The sequence below is a fragment of the Drosophila melanogaster genome, chromosome 3R (assembly GCF_000001215.4).
Source record: "Drosophila melanogaster chromosome 3R".
NCBI classification, from domain to species: Eukaryota; Metazoa; Arthropoda; class Insecta; order Diptera; family Drosophilidae; genus Drosophila; species Drosophila melanogaster.
In genome coordinates, this window is record NT_033777.3 from 25,907,018 (window position 1) to 25,924,655 (window position 17,638).

Genomic DNA, 17,638 nt, shown 5'->3' on the forward strand with positions numbered 1-17,638 from the left:
CGGAAAATTAGTTCAGTGCTCGGCGGTGATTTGGATCAAACACTTGTGTGTGCTCTCATCCAAATCGAATTGGAATTGTCCTGAATCCGAAACTCAAGGATCTCGAGAGCGTGTGCGTTATATATCGTCTTAAAAGAGACTTGTTAATATCAAACTATACTTTTAGAAGTGCTTTGCCCGACTTCAATTTCTGATTGCAATTAAAACAATTTTGTATAGCTTTTGATAAAGTACACATTTACATTAATAAGAGCTATTGTGATAGAATCCGTTGACCTTGAATACGTCTGCGACACTTGCGTTCTAAAGATTTAAAAAAATTTCATTTTATTAATAATTTTTTTTTATTTCTCTGTAAAGAAAGCGAGTTTTGATTTTATTTAACATTCAACTATTTTTTAATTACCTTGCGATTGAGAAGCTAGAAACTTTCGAGTGATTATCTTTAAAAAAAGCCCTTTAAGTCGGAAGTGGCCTTCTATTCGTAAAAACGAACCATACTAAACGCAAAGTCGAATTTAATTCACAGTGATTGTGCTCGTGTTAAACTAATGCAAAAGTAATCAAAGCCGGACACATTAAAGTGACGCGGCTGGAAGTCCATAAAAATAAACTACATAAAAGCAACTTGCGGTGCCGGAAATAATGTCAACCACTGCCGATCCCGTGGCGCTGGGGGTAAACTCCCCCGTGGAGGATGTAGTGGCCAAAACCACCACAACGGTGGCCAATGCGATTGCGAAGACAGTGGCCGTAATTAGCAGCACGGTCTCAACTAGCTCCACAACTGGCGCCACTTCCACCATTTCAACGAGTAGTAGCACACCCACTACCTCGACCACTTTCGCCTACACTCCCACGCCCACTCCCACTCAATCAGCATCCCCATCCCTGGAGGATGGTGAGGAGAAACTCAGCGTGAAGGATTTAAGCCAGGCCCTGCAGCATTTCGGTATTGTTGATTACTTGGTCTTCATCGCCATGTTGGCGGTCTGCGCCGTTATCGGCTTCTATTTCGGCTTTATCGAAAAGAAGCAAAAGAAACAGAAGCTGGCCGGCAAGGACGGCGGTGGGGCGGCGGGCGTCGAGGAGAGGCGTGGCTCGGAGGCGCTGGACTACCTGGTGGGCGGACGGCAAATGAAAGTGTTTCCGGTCGCGCTGTCACTTGTGGCCAGGTGAGTTACAGCTTCGGCTGGGGTATATATATGTATATGCAAATGGTAAATTGGCCCGGAGAATTTAATCCTGGCTGGCCAACGGGATGTGCACGGGAAACAATTTGAATACATTTGGCAGGGTTTCAAAAAGAAAATACGGATCTAACTATATTTTGTTAATTTAAATTTAAAAAAATGAGTTCAGCTCCAGGAGAAAAGAAGCTGATCAAAATAAGGATACTTTTTTGCCATTATTTTTCGCTGTGCAGACCTGCCTAATTACTTTTGACACGGCCGCAGAGAAGGTTGAGCATCCTAAATGAAAGTGTGACAGGAAGGAAGCTTGCAAATTTATTGAGCGATCCCGCTTTAAGCCGGCATAATCCGCAAAAATTGAATGCTATGCATTCGCTTGAATGCGGCTAATATTTGCACAAATTATCGTAATGGGCTAAGCCAAGCCCAGGCAGATCAATCAAAATACTTTCAGTCAGTTCGCCTTATTCCATGCCATTGGCCAAACGTGCGTATACGTAATCTAGGCAAAATAGATAATCTGGCCCAGCCCAGCATTGTCTGGCGAATTGTTTGGCAAGGGCAAACAGTGAAGCATTTTATTTAAAAGTTTCCGACTCCGGACAGGGCATTGCGTAAACAATATTCATTGTCAGGGTCAATGGATGATGAGTGCCTTGGTGTTATGTTGGTTGGTTGGATGCCTTTGGTTTGTGCTGATATTGAAATGGCTTGCGGAACTTTGCGAGTAAATATATCTGGCATATAAATACAACTTAGCAGCTCACTGTGTCTAAGCCGGATTGAAGTTATTTAAACTTGTGCTCGGCCGCAAACTCAAATAATTTGCCCAAATTACTTTTTCTTTTGCTGTTCGGACGGCCAAGTGACCTTGGTCCTGCGGAGTGGGGTGCCTTGTATTTGACACATTTTGGTCAAGCACCTTTCGAAGGGTGCGGTCCCTTTGTCTTAGCCGTGTGCTCGACGCATTAATGACCAGGCCGACAGGTCCTGTTCCCCGAAATCCTGGCCGTGCTCTTGGTCATTTGCCTTGCCCAATGACAATTGTTTCGTGAGCCTTTTATTGTTATGGCATTCTATTTGTTGTCGTTTGCTTTTTGCAACAAATTCAGCCAACGTGCCTTGAATTACAATTACATGGCATAATTTTTTTTCTTTCTATAAAACGCCCTTTGTTCCTTGCTGATTTTTTCAATTTTTTGTAAAACAAATTGTTTTGTTGTGTGTGTGTCTGCATACTTTAACGTCGCTTGTTATCAACTTTTAATGGCATTTTTCTCTCGGCCGTCAACTTTCTGTACCGATGGTGGCAATTCATTTTGTTTTGCGGCCAAAATTGAAATGATGATTGTTATGGACATTAATCATTAAAATCAGATTACCAAATGCAGGGCAAGGAAAAAGTTTTCTCCGCCAAATGCGACTAGACATCATTTGTTTCGGATTGGATTAAATTCATAGCAGCAGCACACATGCTTAATATATAATACCAAAATATTATCTTTACCATTCATAGCAAACAAACTTTTAAGATTCAATATGGTGCCATAATGCCCTTAACCTTCGCCAATCGATTACGTTAAATTTATTTTACAAAAGTTGGCCTACCTTCGTTATAACTTTGACCAACGACTAAGTGACCATAACTTAATTGAATTAAAAAATTTTGTTCAAGTTTGCTTTGCGGGATGGCAAAGATGAAAAAAAAAAACTTTGGCGGGGCGAAAATAGATCTTGATCAATCGACTGGCAATTAGCTGAACTTTAAGCTTAAGACATAATTAGCGTGAACTAATTGTTGGTATTTCACTTTTAGCTTCGTGTCTGGAATCTCGCTTCTGGGAACATCAACGGAAATCTATGTATATGGCACGCAGTACGCCTTCATTCTGGTGACCCTGGCCATTTCGGGAGCTATTTCGTGGTATATATTCCTGCCTGTATTCTGCAATCTCCAGCTGACATCCACCTATGAGGTAAGCCGAACGTTGTCCAATCCAAGTATATTGTGTGTGTTTACCTATTGAACTGCATGTTACGCATTAATTCTATTGGTTTGAGTATACGAATTTGGAATCTTTTGATATTCGACGGCATGTTAATGTGTAAGTAAGGCCAAAGCCCAACTGCGAGCAGGGAGTACATGTTCGGTACGAAAAAAAAAAACACGGGACAAAATCGGTATGCAACCAGCTGTAAGAACTCTTTGTATGGCTGTTTATTTGCATGCACGAGGTTGTGGCGCACAAAGACAGCTACAATAAGCCCGAACAATACCAATTGTACGAGCTGACAAACGGATAGTCGTAGTTTATAAGTTGGTGTTGGCTACATGTCGTATGAGTAATAGTCGATTATGTATGCGCCGCGTTGCCGCACACACACATTTACGAGACCACTGCGTGTGGCAGTGGGTGTGTGTGTATATTTGAGCAATCCTTACTGTGTGTTAAACGAAAGACAACAAACCATTGGGAAAAAAATATTTACAGTATTTCGAGATGCGCTTTAACAAATCTGTTCGTCTGCTGGGATCCGCCTTCTTCACGGGTGCAAATGTAAGTCTAATCCAATTACAAGTGAAGAGAAAATCGTTACGTTCCTTCAGATCCTGAAGGAATACTTTTAAAGCAATTTTGATGCTAAGTGTTTTTTTTTTCTTAGCTTATCTGGCTGCCCATCGTCATCTATGTGCCAGCGCTGGCTTTTAATCAAGGTAAGATTATCTTAGAGCATCGAAGTAAAAGGGGTACAAGTTTTAAAGGGACCTTAAAGAACAAATATGAAATTTAATGGTCTATAATACGTACTTATTGTCAAGAACCCTACATAGATATTACAATGGGATAATTGTAATCTTATTAATCCGGGCTCTTAGTTCCACCCAGTAAAGGTTAAATTATTTTTCCAGTTACTGGAATAAATATCCACGTCATCACTCCAATCGTATGCCTCGTCTGTATATTTTATACAACGGCTGGGGGGCTGAAGGCCGTTGTCTGGACAGATGTGATCCAAACCGTCATTATGATAGGTGCGGTTATCTTTGTCATCATAAAGGGCACCCTGGATGTGGGCGGACTGGGCGTGGTTATTCAGCGGAATTTCGACAGCGGCCGAATCGAGTGGCCTGAGTGGGTAAAAACTAATTAAGGGTCTCGACATATATTAAATGAAAGTAATTTTAAAACAGATTTACACTCGATCCCAAAGTTCGCATGTCCATGTTGGCCTTGATGGTCGGATGTGTTGGCCACAATTGCTACCAGTTTGGCTGCAATCAAATGATGATCCAGCGATACATGTCCCTTCCTGGTGTAAAACAGATGGCTCATACATCATTCATTTTTATTGTCGGATTGGTTCTATTGTTTTCACTCTGTTTGTACAATGGACTCCTTCTGTTCGCAACGTACTACGATTGCGATCCGCTAACAACAAAGGTTGGGAACTATTATCCATTAAATGGAAAAACACGATTTTAAACTCCGCTTATCGTTTCAACTATATATAGAATATAATTTATAGCGATTTTTGAGTTTAAGCTCGCTAGTATTCCGGTCACTATGGGTATGGTATGCTTATAACTTAGATTTAAATTCCAGTTGGCAGTGGCCAAGGATCAATTGGTTCCCTTGCTCGTGGTGCAATCCATGAGCTCATTTCCTGGAATTGCCGGCATGTTTGTGGCCGGAGTGTTTAGTGCCGCCCTCAGTTCTTTGTCCACGGGTATGAATTCCCTATCTGCTGTTTTCCTGGAGGATTACATTAAGCCCCTTGCGAAGAAACCCCTTACGGAACATCAGACCGGTGTCACCGTGCGACTTTGTACGGTAATAATTGGCATTATCAGTGTGGCCCTGGTCTTTGTGGTCGAGCGGATGAGCTCCCATGTGTTGCAACTCGGCATCGCCATTGGTTCAGTGGTCCAAGGTCCGCTTCTTGGTCTGTTTTCGATGGGTCTGCTGTGCCCAAGCATCAACTCAAAAGTGAGTTTTCCCTCCTCCTTCAAAGTTGTTAGGATGAAAGTTAACAAATAATCATTTTGTTTAAGAGCGCAATCACGGGATCAATTTTTGGCTTCTTCTTCATGGGTTGGCTTAGTATTTCGGCCCAAATTGCCATTAACTCTGGGGAAATTCATCCCGAGGAAAAGCCAGTCAGCGTGGAAGGCTGCGATTATGAGTTCGACCGTTCTCTGCTGACATCTGCAAATGCCACTCTTCATAGTGGAGAATCCGCGTAAGTTTGCGATATCCTTAATCGCCAAAATCTTTTCTATTCGGTTCTCATCATAGAAGCCTAATCCCACAGGTCCCTTAGTTTCGCCGAGCAGTTATACCACATATCCTTCATGTTTTATACTGTAATGGGGGGAATATTGAGTGTGATTGTGGGCCATTTAGCCGGCTTCATATTTGGTCGCAATAAGCCCGGCGACGTGGAAGACGATTTGCTATCACCCTGCATACGCAGATTCCACAAGTCGAAATATTCCAGCGTAAATTTAAATGAGAACTCCTTAAGGAGTTCTGATGAGAAACCATAGAGCATTCTTTGACTAACCTATGTTTAATTTACTAATCCATTCAATTTTCTTATATTTCGATTCCGTTTCACTCTAAAAACTTAAGTTTTAAAAGGTACTTAAATGGTTAAAAAGAAATACTTAATTGCCACTTAATTTCTTGACTTACCCATAAGATTGATCAAATGTAAATACCAGACCTTTCGTTTAGGAAAGTTAGCCATTCAATTACGTTCTTAAAAATAAAGCTTCAATGACTTACACTACCATAGCCTAAGTATTTTGGTTTGAAGTTAATTATTTTTGTCTTTGGGTTGCTTTAAGTTTTATGGGTTCTTGACAAGTCATATATGTAAATGTTAAAAGTTCGTTGCAACTGCATTCTTTATTGTTTTGAATATAGTTTAAGCCCACTTTATACCCAGAACATAGAGGCTCCGTCAAATCGAGCGCCACGTGCTGACTTTTGTGCACTTTTCCAGTAACTGGAATAAATATACATGTCATCACGCCAATCGTGTGCCTCGTCTGCATATTCTACACAGCAGCCGGCGGACTGAAGGCCGTTGTCTGGACAGATGTGATCCAAACCGTGATTATGGTGGGAGCCATTTTCTTCGTCATCATCAAGGGCACCGTCGATTTGGGCGGATTGGGCGTGGTTATTCAGCGGAATTTCGACACCGGACGCATGGAGTGGCCTGAGTGGGTGAAAACTGTTTACTAGGGCAGGTACCACACATGGCATGTAATCCTGCCAGGATGTGTGGTGCATGGGCTCCGCTCGCTGGTCTATATGGTATAATATGGTACATTTTCGAAACAGATTGACGCTGGATCCCAAGGTGCGAATGTCCATGTTGGCAATGATGGTGGGCAACGTGGCACACAACTCGTATAACCTCGGATGCAATCAGATCATCACCCAGCGATACCTGTCACTGCCCGGATTAAAGCAGATGGCCCAGTGCTCGTTCCTCTTCATTTCCGGATTGGTTCTTCTGATGGCCATCTGCATGTACAACGGCCTCCTGCTATCCGCAACCTACTACGACTGTGATCCATTGACCACGAAGGTGGGTATTTATTAGAAAACCATGCATATTGTTACTAATCCTGAAAGTTACTTACAGTTGGCGGTGGCCAAGGATCAATTGGTTCCCCTGCTCGTGGTGCAATCCATGAGCGCATTTCCCGGAGTTCCCGGCATGTTTGTGGCCGGAGTGTTTAGTGCCGCCCTCAGTTCTCTGTCCACGGGCATGAATTCCCTAGCCGCTGTTTTCCTAGAGGATTACATCAGGCCCTTGACGAGGAAGCCGCTTACGGAACACCAAACTGCTGTTATCATGCGTGTTTGTACGGTTTTAATTGGAGTCATGAGTGTGGCCCTGGTTTTTGTTGTGGAGCAGATGGGCTCCCATGTAATGCAGCTTTCCATGACCGTTGGATCGGTGGTACAGGGTCCCTTGCTGGCTCTTTTCGTTATGGGCCTTCTGTGCCCAAGCATCAACTCAAAGGTATCAGTTCTAGAATATCTTTATCTTATTAGTTTAAAATGTTTAACTAATTTTAGAGCGCCATAGTGGGATCCCTTTGCTCCTTCTTCTTCATGGGTTGGCTGTGCCTATCTGCACAATTGGCCATTAATTCCGGCGAAATGCAATTCGAAAGCAAACCAGTTAGCGTAGAAGGCTGTGATTATGAGTTTGATCGCGACCTGGTGACTCCTGCCAACGTGACCATTCCCTTGACTGAATCTGGGTAAGTTTTTCTAAATGCAAGTTTAGTATAAAGGTGAACTCCTAATGTTATTTCCACAGATCGCTCAGTTTCGCGCAGGAGCTGTACCACGTCTCCTTTATGTTCTATAGCGTTATGGGAGCCGCGGTGGGCGTGATTACCGCCCACCTGGCTGGCTTCGTCTTTGGTCGCAATACGGCCGATGATGTGGATATTGAGTTGTTGTCACCTTGCATTCGCAGATTCCAAAAGAGCAGCTATTCCAGCGTTAAGCTGGACGAGAATACCTTGAAGAGTTTCAATGCGAAGACGTAGAAAGTAGTTCCATGCCATGTACTTTCAAATAAAATACATTAATAAGCAGCACTTCAAGTTTTGTTTAGTTAAGTTAGGAATTTCCCTTGCAAGGCCTGTAAATACCAGCTACCACTGCTCATTTTAGCATGAATACAAATTCTTTGTTAATTTTATAATTAATATGTAAATTCTAACCAACTAACTCATTTTGAACCTTTAGTACTTTCAATTGCGCTATGGCGCTGGCATACGCAATTTGGGCTCGGTTCTATTTATTGTGGGCACGGTGAGTGGAAAAGCATTTAGCTTAAGTATATTCACATTTATTTGGTACATCCCACAGATGCTCTGGCTTCCTGTTGCGCTTTATGTACCGGCCATCACCTACAATCAAGGTGAGTTTGATTTTCGATTAAGCATAATAATTTTCATTAACTGGTTGCTTATACATGCACTAAGGAAAATGGGAGTATACCAATACTATATAACACGCATTGAATAACTATCTTCATTTCTCTAGTTTAAATTATAACTTAATCTAAGTTTGTTGAGGTGTATATCTTCCAAATATTAACATATTTCAGTGACTGGCACTGGCATCCATGTAATTACGCCCATTGTGTGCACTATCTGCACTTTCTACACGTGTGTGGTGAGGCTTAATTAAATTTGGCTAACATTTTGAGGCCTATCTGAAAGACTTTCTTCATTTCAGGGCGGACTTAAGGCCGTCGTTTGGACAGATGTCATTCAGAGCTTTGTTATGTTTGGTTCCATTTTGGCGGTTTGCGTCAAGGGCACCTTCGATGTGGGCGGACTGGGCGTGGTTCTGCAACGCAATGAAGATGGCGGACGTCTTAATGCACCGGAGTATGTCTACGGATGATTAATTTTCTTATTTTTTTTTTATATTTCCAACCGACAGGTTGACTTGGGACCCCACAGTGCGATTGTCCATGTTGTCCGTGATTTTGGGTGGCACTCTGCATAAGATCCAGTCCTCGGATGTCAACCAAGTGTCCATTCAGCGATTCCTATCCCTCCCGAGTTATGAGCATGCCAAGCGATGTATGCTGGTTTTCACAGTGCTCCTCATCTTCCTACTCAGCTGCTGCAGTTACATGGGCCTGGTGTCCTATGCCGTCTATCACGACTGTGATCCCATAAGTACTAAGGTAATTAAAAAATATTAAAAACATTTTGTCAGTCGTCAAATTTAGTCCATACTAATATTTACTTACAATATTTATGTGTCAGTTAGCGGCTGCCGTCGACCAACTGCCATCTCTGCTAATGATGCGAACGCTGGGCTCTTTACCTGGATTACCAGGACTCTTTGTGTCTGGCGTATTCAGCGCTGCCCTGAGCTCACTTTCCACGGGTCTCAACTCGCTGGCATGTGTCATTACTCAGGATATCGTAAGACCCTTGCTGAAAGTACCGATGACCGAGCGCCAGACGGCTTTTTGGTTGCGGGCAATTGTCGTTGTTTGCGGATTTTGCTGCCTGGGAATGGTCAACGTCGTGGAGAAGCTGGGACAAGTGGTTCCACTGGCTACGAGCACAGCGGCGGTTTCGATGGGTCCTTTATTGGGCATTTATTGCATGGGCGTGGGTTTGCCTTGGGTAAAAGGAAAGGTAAGTCTTATGATTTCTTATATTTAATTTATTTAATAATGTTTAATAACTTTGCAGAGCGTTCTCCTGGGCAGTGTAGTGTCCTTTTTGGTATTGTCGTGGATTTGTATCAAGGCGCAGTTGGCTCAAATGCATGGAGAGATTCGTTATCCCAAACTTCCCGTATCGGTGGATGGCTGTGACTATGATTTCGATAATCAAACAGTTCACGAAACAATCCACGAGTACAGGTAAGTATGGGAAATCTTAGTTCAGCTAATTAATATAATTGTATTGTATATTTTAGACCTTCGGAGCGAAACATCTATCACTTGTCATTCCTGTGGTATACAGCATTGGGCGGGTTTATTTGCACTGTGGTTTCAGTGTTGGCTGGATTCGTTTTCGGTTGGGAGGATCTCAATAAAATGGATCCAGCCTTGATTACGCCCTGTATGCGGCGTTTTTTGCCCAATAAAAACTATGAGGCTGTTAAAATGCAGGATCTCTTTAAGCGCAAGGACGAAATTGAGTCCCAATAAGCGTTGTCAATAAAACATGTACTCTCTGTTCTGCAAATCTGTTTTTAAATTAATTATTTATGAATGTGTCCAAGCATGTTTCATTTATTAAATGCATCCTGTAAATAACCATGAATCATATGTATAAAATTTCGTTCTTGTTTCTGTTTGAATTCGTTTATCTTAGTACTTCGAAAGACGTTTCGATCGACGAGTTCGGATCTTTGGTTCCTGCCTCTTTGTGGTGATGAATGTGAGTTAATTAGCAAGAAAATAGTGGTAGATTATTTTAAAATAATATTTTAAGATCTTGTGGCAACCCATTTGCATATATGTCCCGGCTCTGACGCTAAATCAAGGTAACTATAATTCTTGAGATATCATTTTATTCTATTTTATATATATTATACTTGTTGGCTAGTTTCCGGGATAAGTGTCAGCAAGATTGTGCCCGTGACAAGTTTTATTTGTATTCTATACACCAGCGTGGTAAGTAATATCGTCAAGGAAGTCCCATATTACAAAGTGTGATTACTTACATCTTTTCCAGGGTGGAATTAAGGGTGTTGTGTGGACGGATGTCATTCAGGGCACCGTAATGATCGGATCCATGCTCATAGTCATCATAAAGGGCACTTTGGATTTGGGTGGCTTGAGCGTTGTTCTGGATCATAATCGTCAGTACGATCGCCTGGTGGGTCCAGAGTAAGTACTTCTCATATAGTACTTAAATATATATTTTAATTAAATAAATAAACTTTAGCATGACCTTTGATCCAACTGCAAGAATGGGCGTATTTGCCTTGTTTGTTGGTGGCGCCCTGTTCAAATTGCAGGCAAATGGTATAAATCAGGCTATTGTCCAGCGTTACTTAACTTTGCCCAACAATAAGGACGTAAAGAAGGCTTTAGTTCTATCACTAATTGGCTTTATGTTTGTGATGTTGATGTGCGTTTATATCGGATTGCTGGCATTTGCTGAGTTCTATCATTGCGATCCCATTACAACGGGGGTAAGATAAAATAAAATCCCAATGTGTCGATTATATTACTATCTTATGTTCTCATTGCAGTTAGCTCGTGCCAAGGATCAAGTCATACCCCTCTATGTGGTCAAAAACGTTGGCCATATTCCCGGTCTGGTTGGACTATTTGTAGCTGGAGTTTTCAGTGCCGCCCTAAGTTCACTTTCTACGGCTCTGAACTCTCTTTCCGGAGTGATACTCACAGACTTTGTGGAACCCTTTAGGAAGAAGCCGTTGACCGAACGGCAAACCGCCTATTTGTTGAGAGGAGTGGTCATATCTTTTGGCCTGATCTCGATGGCCAGTGTACCGATTGTCCAGAGACTTGGCCTGGTCATGCAGCTATCCTCAACAGTGGCGGCCATAACTTGTGGCCCACTCCTTGGAGCCTTTAGTGTGGGCATGCTACTGCCATTTGTTAAGACAGAGGTTTGATTGAACTTAAATTAATTGAAGGGAAAATACTAAAGAAAATATGTACATATATTTTTAGAGTCTTCTCACAGGAATCTCCTGCGCCTCTAGTTTTACTGCCTACATTGTGGTGCGGGCTCAAATTGCCATTTTCACAGGATCTCTCACTTTTCCAGCAAAACCAGTTTCCATACAAGACTGTGACTATACTTTTGATCTACCTGCGAATTGGAATGCCACAACCACGGCGTATGTACTTGTTCCACGTGGTTAAATTGTATTGGACCTTTGTTTACCTAAAGTATTTCTTTCTATACAGAACCCCAACTGAATCTACCAGTCATGGCATTCATGAGATCTCATTTTTGTGGTACACCGCAGTTGGTTCTGTGGGTACTGTACTTGGATCTCTGCTGGCCACTCTCTATTTCGGACGACAAGATCCGCGAGTGGTGGATAAGGAACTTATCAGCCCTGTCCTGCGGAAATTCTGGTATGGAAAATACGAAAGTGTGGCCAGTGAAGAGAAAAACAATTTTAATCTTCACGAGTCGGAAACTCAGCTCAAATTGGAGCAGCCTTGAAAAGGCTTAGGGATAATAATTATATTTTACTATAATCCCGTAAATACATTTACCGCCTTTGCAAAACCAAAACATCGTAGTTTCTTTTTAGTTATATGAATCTGTTTTGTACCTAATCTTAATCGAATGCTTAAGTTTGATTTTTTTTAGCTAACTATTATAATCAGCCTTCAACTGGGTCTGTTCTATGATCAGCAATTCTTGACGAATCCTTACTTATACACACTCACTCTTTCAGTATTTTGAGAGGCGTTTTAGCCGGCGAATGCGATTGTTTGGAGCTAGCTTATTTGTTCTCAAAGCGGTAAGTACAAGTAAAAAACACAAAAAAAATCTTAACTTATATGATTTTACTATCTTAGATTATTTGGCTTCCCATTGCCGTTTATGTTCCCGCTTTGACCTTCAATCAAGTGTCCGGAATTGGTATTCATATCATCACTCCAATAGTGGTCATCATTTGTACTTTCTACACCTGCGTGGGCGGAATTAAGGGCGTGGTCTACACAGATGTGGTTCAGAGCGTTATTATGTATGGATCCTTGATTGTGATCATGATCAAGGGAACCTTGGATTTAGGTGGATTTGGAACTGTGTGGAGGATTAATCAAGAGGGCGGACGCCTAAATACCCCGGAGTAAGTGGAAAATGAGAAATATTTAACATCCTCTAATGCATTTGCATATGCCCTAGATGGAGTTTGGATCCCACAGTTCGACTGAGTGTTTTCTCCGTGTTTGTTGGTGGAACTTTCTTTAAGTTGCAAAGCACCTCGATCAACCAGGCAACAGTTCAACGTTTTATGTCCTTGCCATCCCTGAAAGCCATCAAACAGACCCTCTTCACATTCTCCATTGGACTGGTACTGCTCTACATGGGATGCGTCTATGTGGGATTGGTGTGCTATGCCACCTATTATGATTGCGATCCCATGTCTACAGGAGTAAGTTCATAGTTTGTATATTGGTTCGGCATTTCATATGACAGTTTTCGTTTAGCTTGCAGGACGTCGGGACCAGCTGGTTCCCCTGCTAGTGATGCGGGTGCTGGGGGTTGTGCCTGGTCTGCCAGGACTCTTTGTCTCAGCTGTGTTTAGCGCGGCCTTGAGCTCGTTATCCACCCTCCTCAACTCTCTGGCCGCTGTTATCCTGGAGGACTTTGTTAGGCCGCGCATGGGAAAATCGATGAAGGAGAACCACGTGGCTCTGACCATGCGAGTGGTGGTGGTAACCTTTGGCATAAGCTCAATTTTTATGGTCTACGTGGTTGAAAAGCTGGGCATGGTACTGCAATTGTCGGCGACACTTCAGTCAAGTTTATATGGACCGATGTTGGGCATTTTCACGGTGGGAATGCTAATGCCATGGGTGGGCGAAAAGGTAAGAATACACCTTTAAATATTATGATATTTAACATAACATTTTTTTATTTGCAGTGCGTTTTCATAGGCAGCGTTGCCTCCTTTTTGACCATGGCCTGGATAGCGGTTAATGCTCAAATTGCCAACATAACAGGTTCCTTCCGACACACCAAGCTGCCAGTTTCCGTGGACAATTGTGACTATGATTTCGATATGAATCGTTACTTAAACTCCACTTTAGAATAGTAAGTACATTTCGTGTTTCCGGTAAAAACTTTTATATTTATTAAACATCTTTTTTAATAGCGAACCTCACAGTGGATCATCTATATATCACATGTCATTCCTGTTATACGCTATGTTGGGAGCCCTACTTACAATTATAACTTCAAACTTGGCTACTTTCGTCTACGGACGTCAGGATATCAAGAACGTTGATGAGAATCTTCTGGCACCAGTTGTTCAACGCTACTTGCGAAAAAACAATTACTATCAGAGCGTGGAGCTCAAGAAAGTTGAGGTACCAAAACTCAGTGAAAGTTCCGATTAAGCGATTTGTTGAGCAATGCAGTTGCTGTTACCATTGCTTAACAGTTTTGTTCCTATTGATAAGTATGAATTAGTTCATACATCAACATATTTCCTAATAATTCGATAGAGATTTTGTTTGTTCCTAAAAGGTAAATAAAAGCTTAAGAGGCTTAAAAAAGTGTAAATAAATACAGCAGTAGCTTGCATTCATTTTAGATTAATTAAAACTGTTTGTTTTTATTAAAATTTTTACTATAAAATTGATGTCTCAATTTGCTTTGGCTGCTAAGACTACCAATTGCAAAACACGAAAAGGGTTCCCAATTCATTTGATTCCTATATACGTGCAATGCAATTGGGAGTCTTAACAGATTTTTGTTTCAGGGGCTGCATAAAAGACTACTTCTATTTGCCTTTATTCTGACCAGTTTTGCGAATTAACTTTTGCCGGGGAATTGGACAATTGCGGACGTAAGGTGGATAGGTCATGGCCGGAAGGCAGACAATATTATCCTGTCTGTGGTTAGAAGATCTAGATGAGCTGCTTCTAGAGACTTTTGAAGCATGTTGGTTCTGATTAAACCGCGTAGGATTGGGGGAAGTACGGCCGGAAAGGTCTGGCATGCTGTAAGAAGTGGATTGTCTTGGGAGATCAGGAGCAGTTGCATGCCTTGAAGACGACCGGGACACCTGATTGCTCCTGGCGGTAGACTCCTGATCCGTACTGGAATTGTACAAATGATAAACCAATGGCACCTGCTGTTGGCACAATTGATGTTGCGGGGCTTTCGGCACTCGTTCCTTTGCCTCGCCACCAGTGCTTCTTTTCGAGAGGTCCACACTGGAACTTCTACTTTTACGAACCCGTGCATTTCGCACCTCCTTGCAAGTGCACATCCGCTTCCGTTCTCGTTCCAACTTCCGGTCCCTTTCCAGATCTTGCTCTTCCTTGCGCCGCTGTTTGTTCGCCTTCGCTTGATTGAGCGCTCTGTAGTGCACGGTTTGGTTGTCGATGAGCATTTGGGTAACGAATTTGAATTGGTTCAAGCTCGCTTCACTCTGAGCGGCAATTTCTAAAGGACATCGGTGAAGTTGTGATATAACAGTTTACTACGCTTCTTACATTATAATAATTGATTTTTATTTAATAAAAATTTTTAACCGAACTTACTGTTGGTGACATCGTGATAGATTTTATTGAGCATCGCCTCCTGATTCTGTAGGTCCTTCGACAGTCGTTCCATTTTGGCCACGGATTGCTCAAAGCTCTTGGACACCATTCGCCGCACAGCATCCTGTACCGATTCCAGGACATTATCGTGAATGATGCTAAAGAAGTCGGCAAAGGATTCCTGCAGATCGCGATTGGGATCGTTGCTGGGACTGGAGGTCATTTTATCCGTTTTTCTATCGTCGCCACCAGAATTGCGAGTGTCTTTTTCACTCGAACAAATCACGGGTGTTTCCCGGAATCCTACGCTTTTGGAGGACGAATCCTTGTCCCGCAAAGAGCTCGACTTGGATATATTCCGTTGGCGCTCCGTTCGATGGCGAGTCCTTCTCCTGCCGGCTGACGTCACTGAGGGAGAGGAATGCCGTACTACCTTTCTTTTCAAAACATCATAGCCCGACTGTCTGGCCGATTTCGTAAAGCAGTAATTTGGAAACATGACTTTTTTGACGAATTTTTAGGATGTAGATCGATTTAAAATTGGCGGCTCATGTTATTGTAATGAAATCTTTGCCTTCGCATCATGTGGATGTAAGCTCTTTTGAAATTAAATAGCTTGTTTTTTTTCAGATATTTATTTTGAAAGATAAATCCAAAATGGGATTGCTATAAAACAATTGTTATATCTTCCTATTTGCATAATTTATTGTTCAACTATATTTATTTATCTTCGTTTTGTACTTGTTTCACAAAATCAACATTTTTTATTATAAAATCCATGGTAAATAAGAATGAATACCAATTAAGTAAATAATTTTCCATAAATTTTTTTTCGCAAGACTTCGGCATTGTTTACTAACTCGCTAATAGCAATTCAATTAAAAGTTAATAATTAAATTGCAAAATCATAATTGCAAAAATTTTGCAACTGTCCGCCATCCGAAGTAAGCTTCTTAATGGATTTTTCCTCCTCCGTCGAGTCCAATGAGGCGGATGGCCGACAGGGAAAAGTATTTGTGCGAAAGGACCTGAAATGAATTTATTTGCCAACCATCCCATTAAGTAACCATAGTTTCCATCTGCTCGCCCAACCGATTAAATGTCAGTCAGGAAGTGGAGCAAGTGAATTCGCAAGGGTTGATGCGTATCATGAATTTAACCAGCCTCAAAACAAACATAAACAGTATGAATATCCAGAGTTGGCATGTTAAAATTGCCATTTGCAGACAATAAGAGTAAAGCACATAACCTTTGGCTGTTTGCAGAGCCCACAGCAACCAATATGTTTTCATTGTCTGCCCGGTTTGTCGCTCAATTTATTTGTGATGTTGACTTTCCAACAGTGACGTCAGTGGAGGCCACAGACAATACCACATCATCGCAACAATTATAAATGGTGTGGTGGCGAAAAAACGTCCTTGTGCCCATTGTTCAGTGGGGCGAACTGAAAAGTGGATTTTCCAGCGCGTGCCAGGAAAATGAATGAAAATGCGGGACATTCTTGAAGTCGTTGCCTTTATTCTGCTTTCACACATAATTATGAAATAAATATTAGCTTAAACCAAATTGACTACAACGTTATGCTCTATTAACTCTTATGGTCTACTTATGCTTAATGGGTTTTGGTTTAAGATGCTTGGGCATGTTTATCCACCATTACGAGTGGCTATATACACGGATGAGTTGGAATTTAAATGGCCTTAATAGCTAGTTAGGACTGGAAAGAAATGCATTTTAAATTTCTGATAAATGGCCGCGATTCACATACAAGTAAAATCAGTCTGTTTAAGAGAATATAACTAAACCGAGCTACTAATGGATTGAAACCTAGGTTCTGAGTGGTGGACAAAAAATCTTAATAGTTTTCGAAACACTTATTTCATTAGGATACCATATACTTAAATTAATTTCTCCAGTTTAAAGTTGATTGCAAAAATGCCTAATTAAATGTTTCAGGTAAGTTTTTTGGAAATATAAAACCTTTGTACCAATATCAAATTATAATGGGTTCTTTAGTTAAAATTTAATAAAAATCAAAATCTTGAATAGATTCAATTACCCATTTTGACACTTTAGATTTTTAATTTTAGAGTTAATTAAATGCCGTATAAATGTTATCTTAACTATAGATTGCGAAGTAGAAATAGGTTTGAAATTCGTAGCGTAGACTTGGCGTACTTACGACTAGAAACATACATTTGGCTTTACCCATGCCTGGTATAACTATCGAACTTATTGTCTAAGCCTCTGGTGCCTTCACAGGATGTCCGTGTTCCCCTTTAGAGAAACTCCGCGTCGCTAAAGGACGTGGGACCATGAATCGAGAACGCGGATCTTTTCCGGCTGGTGTGGGCCAGCTATCATACCTCCGACATGGCTGGCACGGTAACCACCTTGGTGGGACGTTCGCAGATTACCACACGGGCGTTCGTCTTGTTGGTGGACCTTCGGGAAACCGTCAACGAAGTGGTCAGTGTCCTCATCGAATCGCAACTGTTGTGAAGCCGACGACCAACCGTGTGGCAGCGGTTTTGCTGCGAGTTGTTGCGGTATGACTTGCAGCAGCATGTGAACCACTTAAAAGGCGGAAAGCGACTGGAAATATAATAAAAATAAAAATATCAAAGTAAGTAAATTAAAGCATAAGAAAATGTGTA

General features: G+C 41.6%; 3 protein-coding genes across 8 annotated transcripts in view; 1 reads left to right on the forward strand and 2 right to left on the reverse strand.

Moving 5' to 3' along the window:
• Positions 1–4: 4 nt before the first annotated feature.
• kumpel (kin of rumpel) lies at positions 5–14,029 on the forward strand. Of its 5 annotated transcripts, none has more exons than NM_143189.4 (11): positions 5–112; positions 530–1,175; positions 3,010–3,169; positions 10,084–10,149; positions 10,204–10,255; positions 10,318–10,385; positions 10,447–10,601; positions 10,660–10,909; positions 10,970–11,350; positions 11,415–11,584; positions 11,655–11,987. In NM_143189.4, exons 2-11 carry the CDS (start codon positions 646–648, stop codon positions 11,917–11,919), a joined length of 2,097 nt encoding a protein of 698 aa, NP_651446.2. In that variant the 5' UTR covers positions 5–112; positions 530–645; the 3' UTR covers positions 11,920–11,987. The 5 variants fall into 5 exon arrangements, with proteins under 5 accessions (NP_651446.2, NP_733129.1, NP_001138111.1 ...); NM_170250.3 differs by lacking the exons at positions 10,084–10,149; positions 10,204–10,255; positions 10,318–10,385; ... (3 more) ...; positions 11,415–11,584; positions 11,655–11,987 and adding exons at positions 7,979–8,044; positions 8,102–8,153; positions 8,343–8,410; ... (3 more) ...; positions 9,454–9,626; positions 9,683–9,951; NM_001144639.3 differs by lacking the exons at positions 10,084–10,149; positions 10,204–10,255; positions 10,318–10,385; ... (3 more) ...; positions 11,415–11,584; positions 11,655–11,987 and adding exons at positions 3,686–3,751; positions 3,858–3,909; positions 6,204–6,426; ... (2 more) ...; positions 7,295–7,482; positions 7,542–7,823.
• Positions 14,025–15,617, reverse strand: CG14546 (uncharacterized protein). The gene is made up of 2 exons (NM_143191.6): positions 14,982–15,617; positions 14,025–14,883 (listed from the first exon to the last, which is right to left on the reverse strand). The coding sequence occupies exons 1-2, from the start codon at positions 15,478–15,480 to the stop codon at positions 14,216–14,218; spliced, it is 1,167 nt and encodes a 388-aa protein (NP_651448.2). The 5' UTR covers positions 15,481–15,617; the 3' UTR covers positions 14,025–14,215.
• An 864-nt stretch (positions 15,618–16,481) lies between these two features.
• CCAP-R (Crustacean cardioactive peptide receptor) overlaps positions 16,482–17,638 on the reverse strand; it is a 32,772-nt gene continuing 31,615 nt past the window's right edge. For both annotated transcript variants that reach the window (NM_001382065.1, NM_206574.4), the window contains exon 7: positions 16,482–17,576. In NM_001382065.1, the coding sequence (NP_001368957.1) occupies positions 17,261–17,576 (316 nt within the window). In that variant the 3' untranslated portion in view covers positions 16,482–17,260. The remainder of the gene's footprint in view (positions 17,577–17,638) is intronic.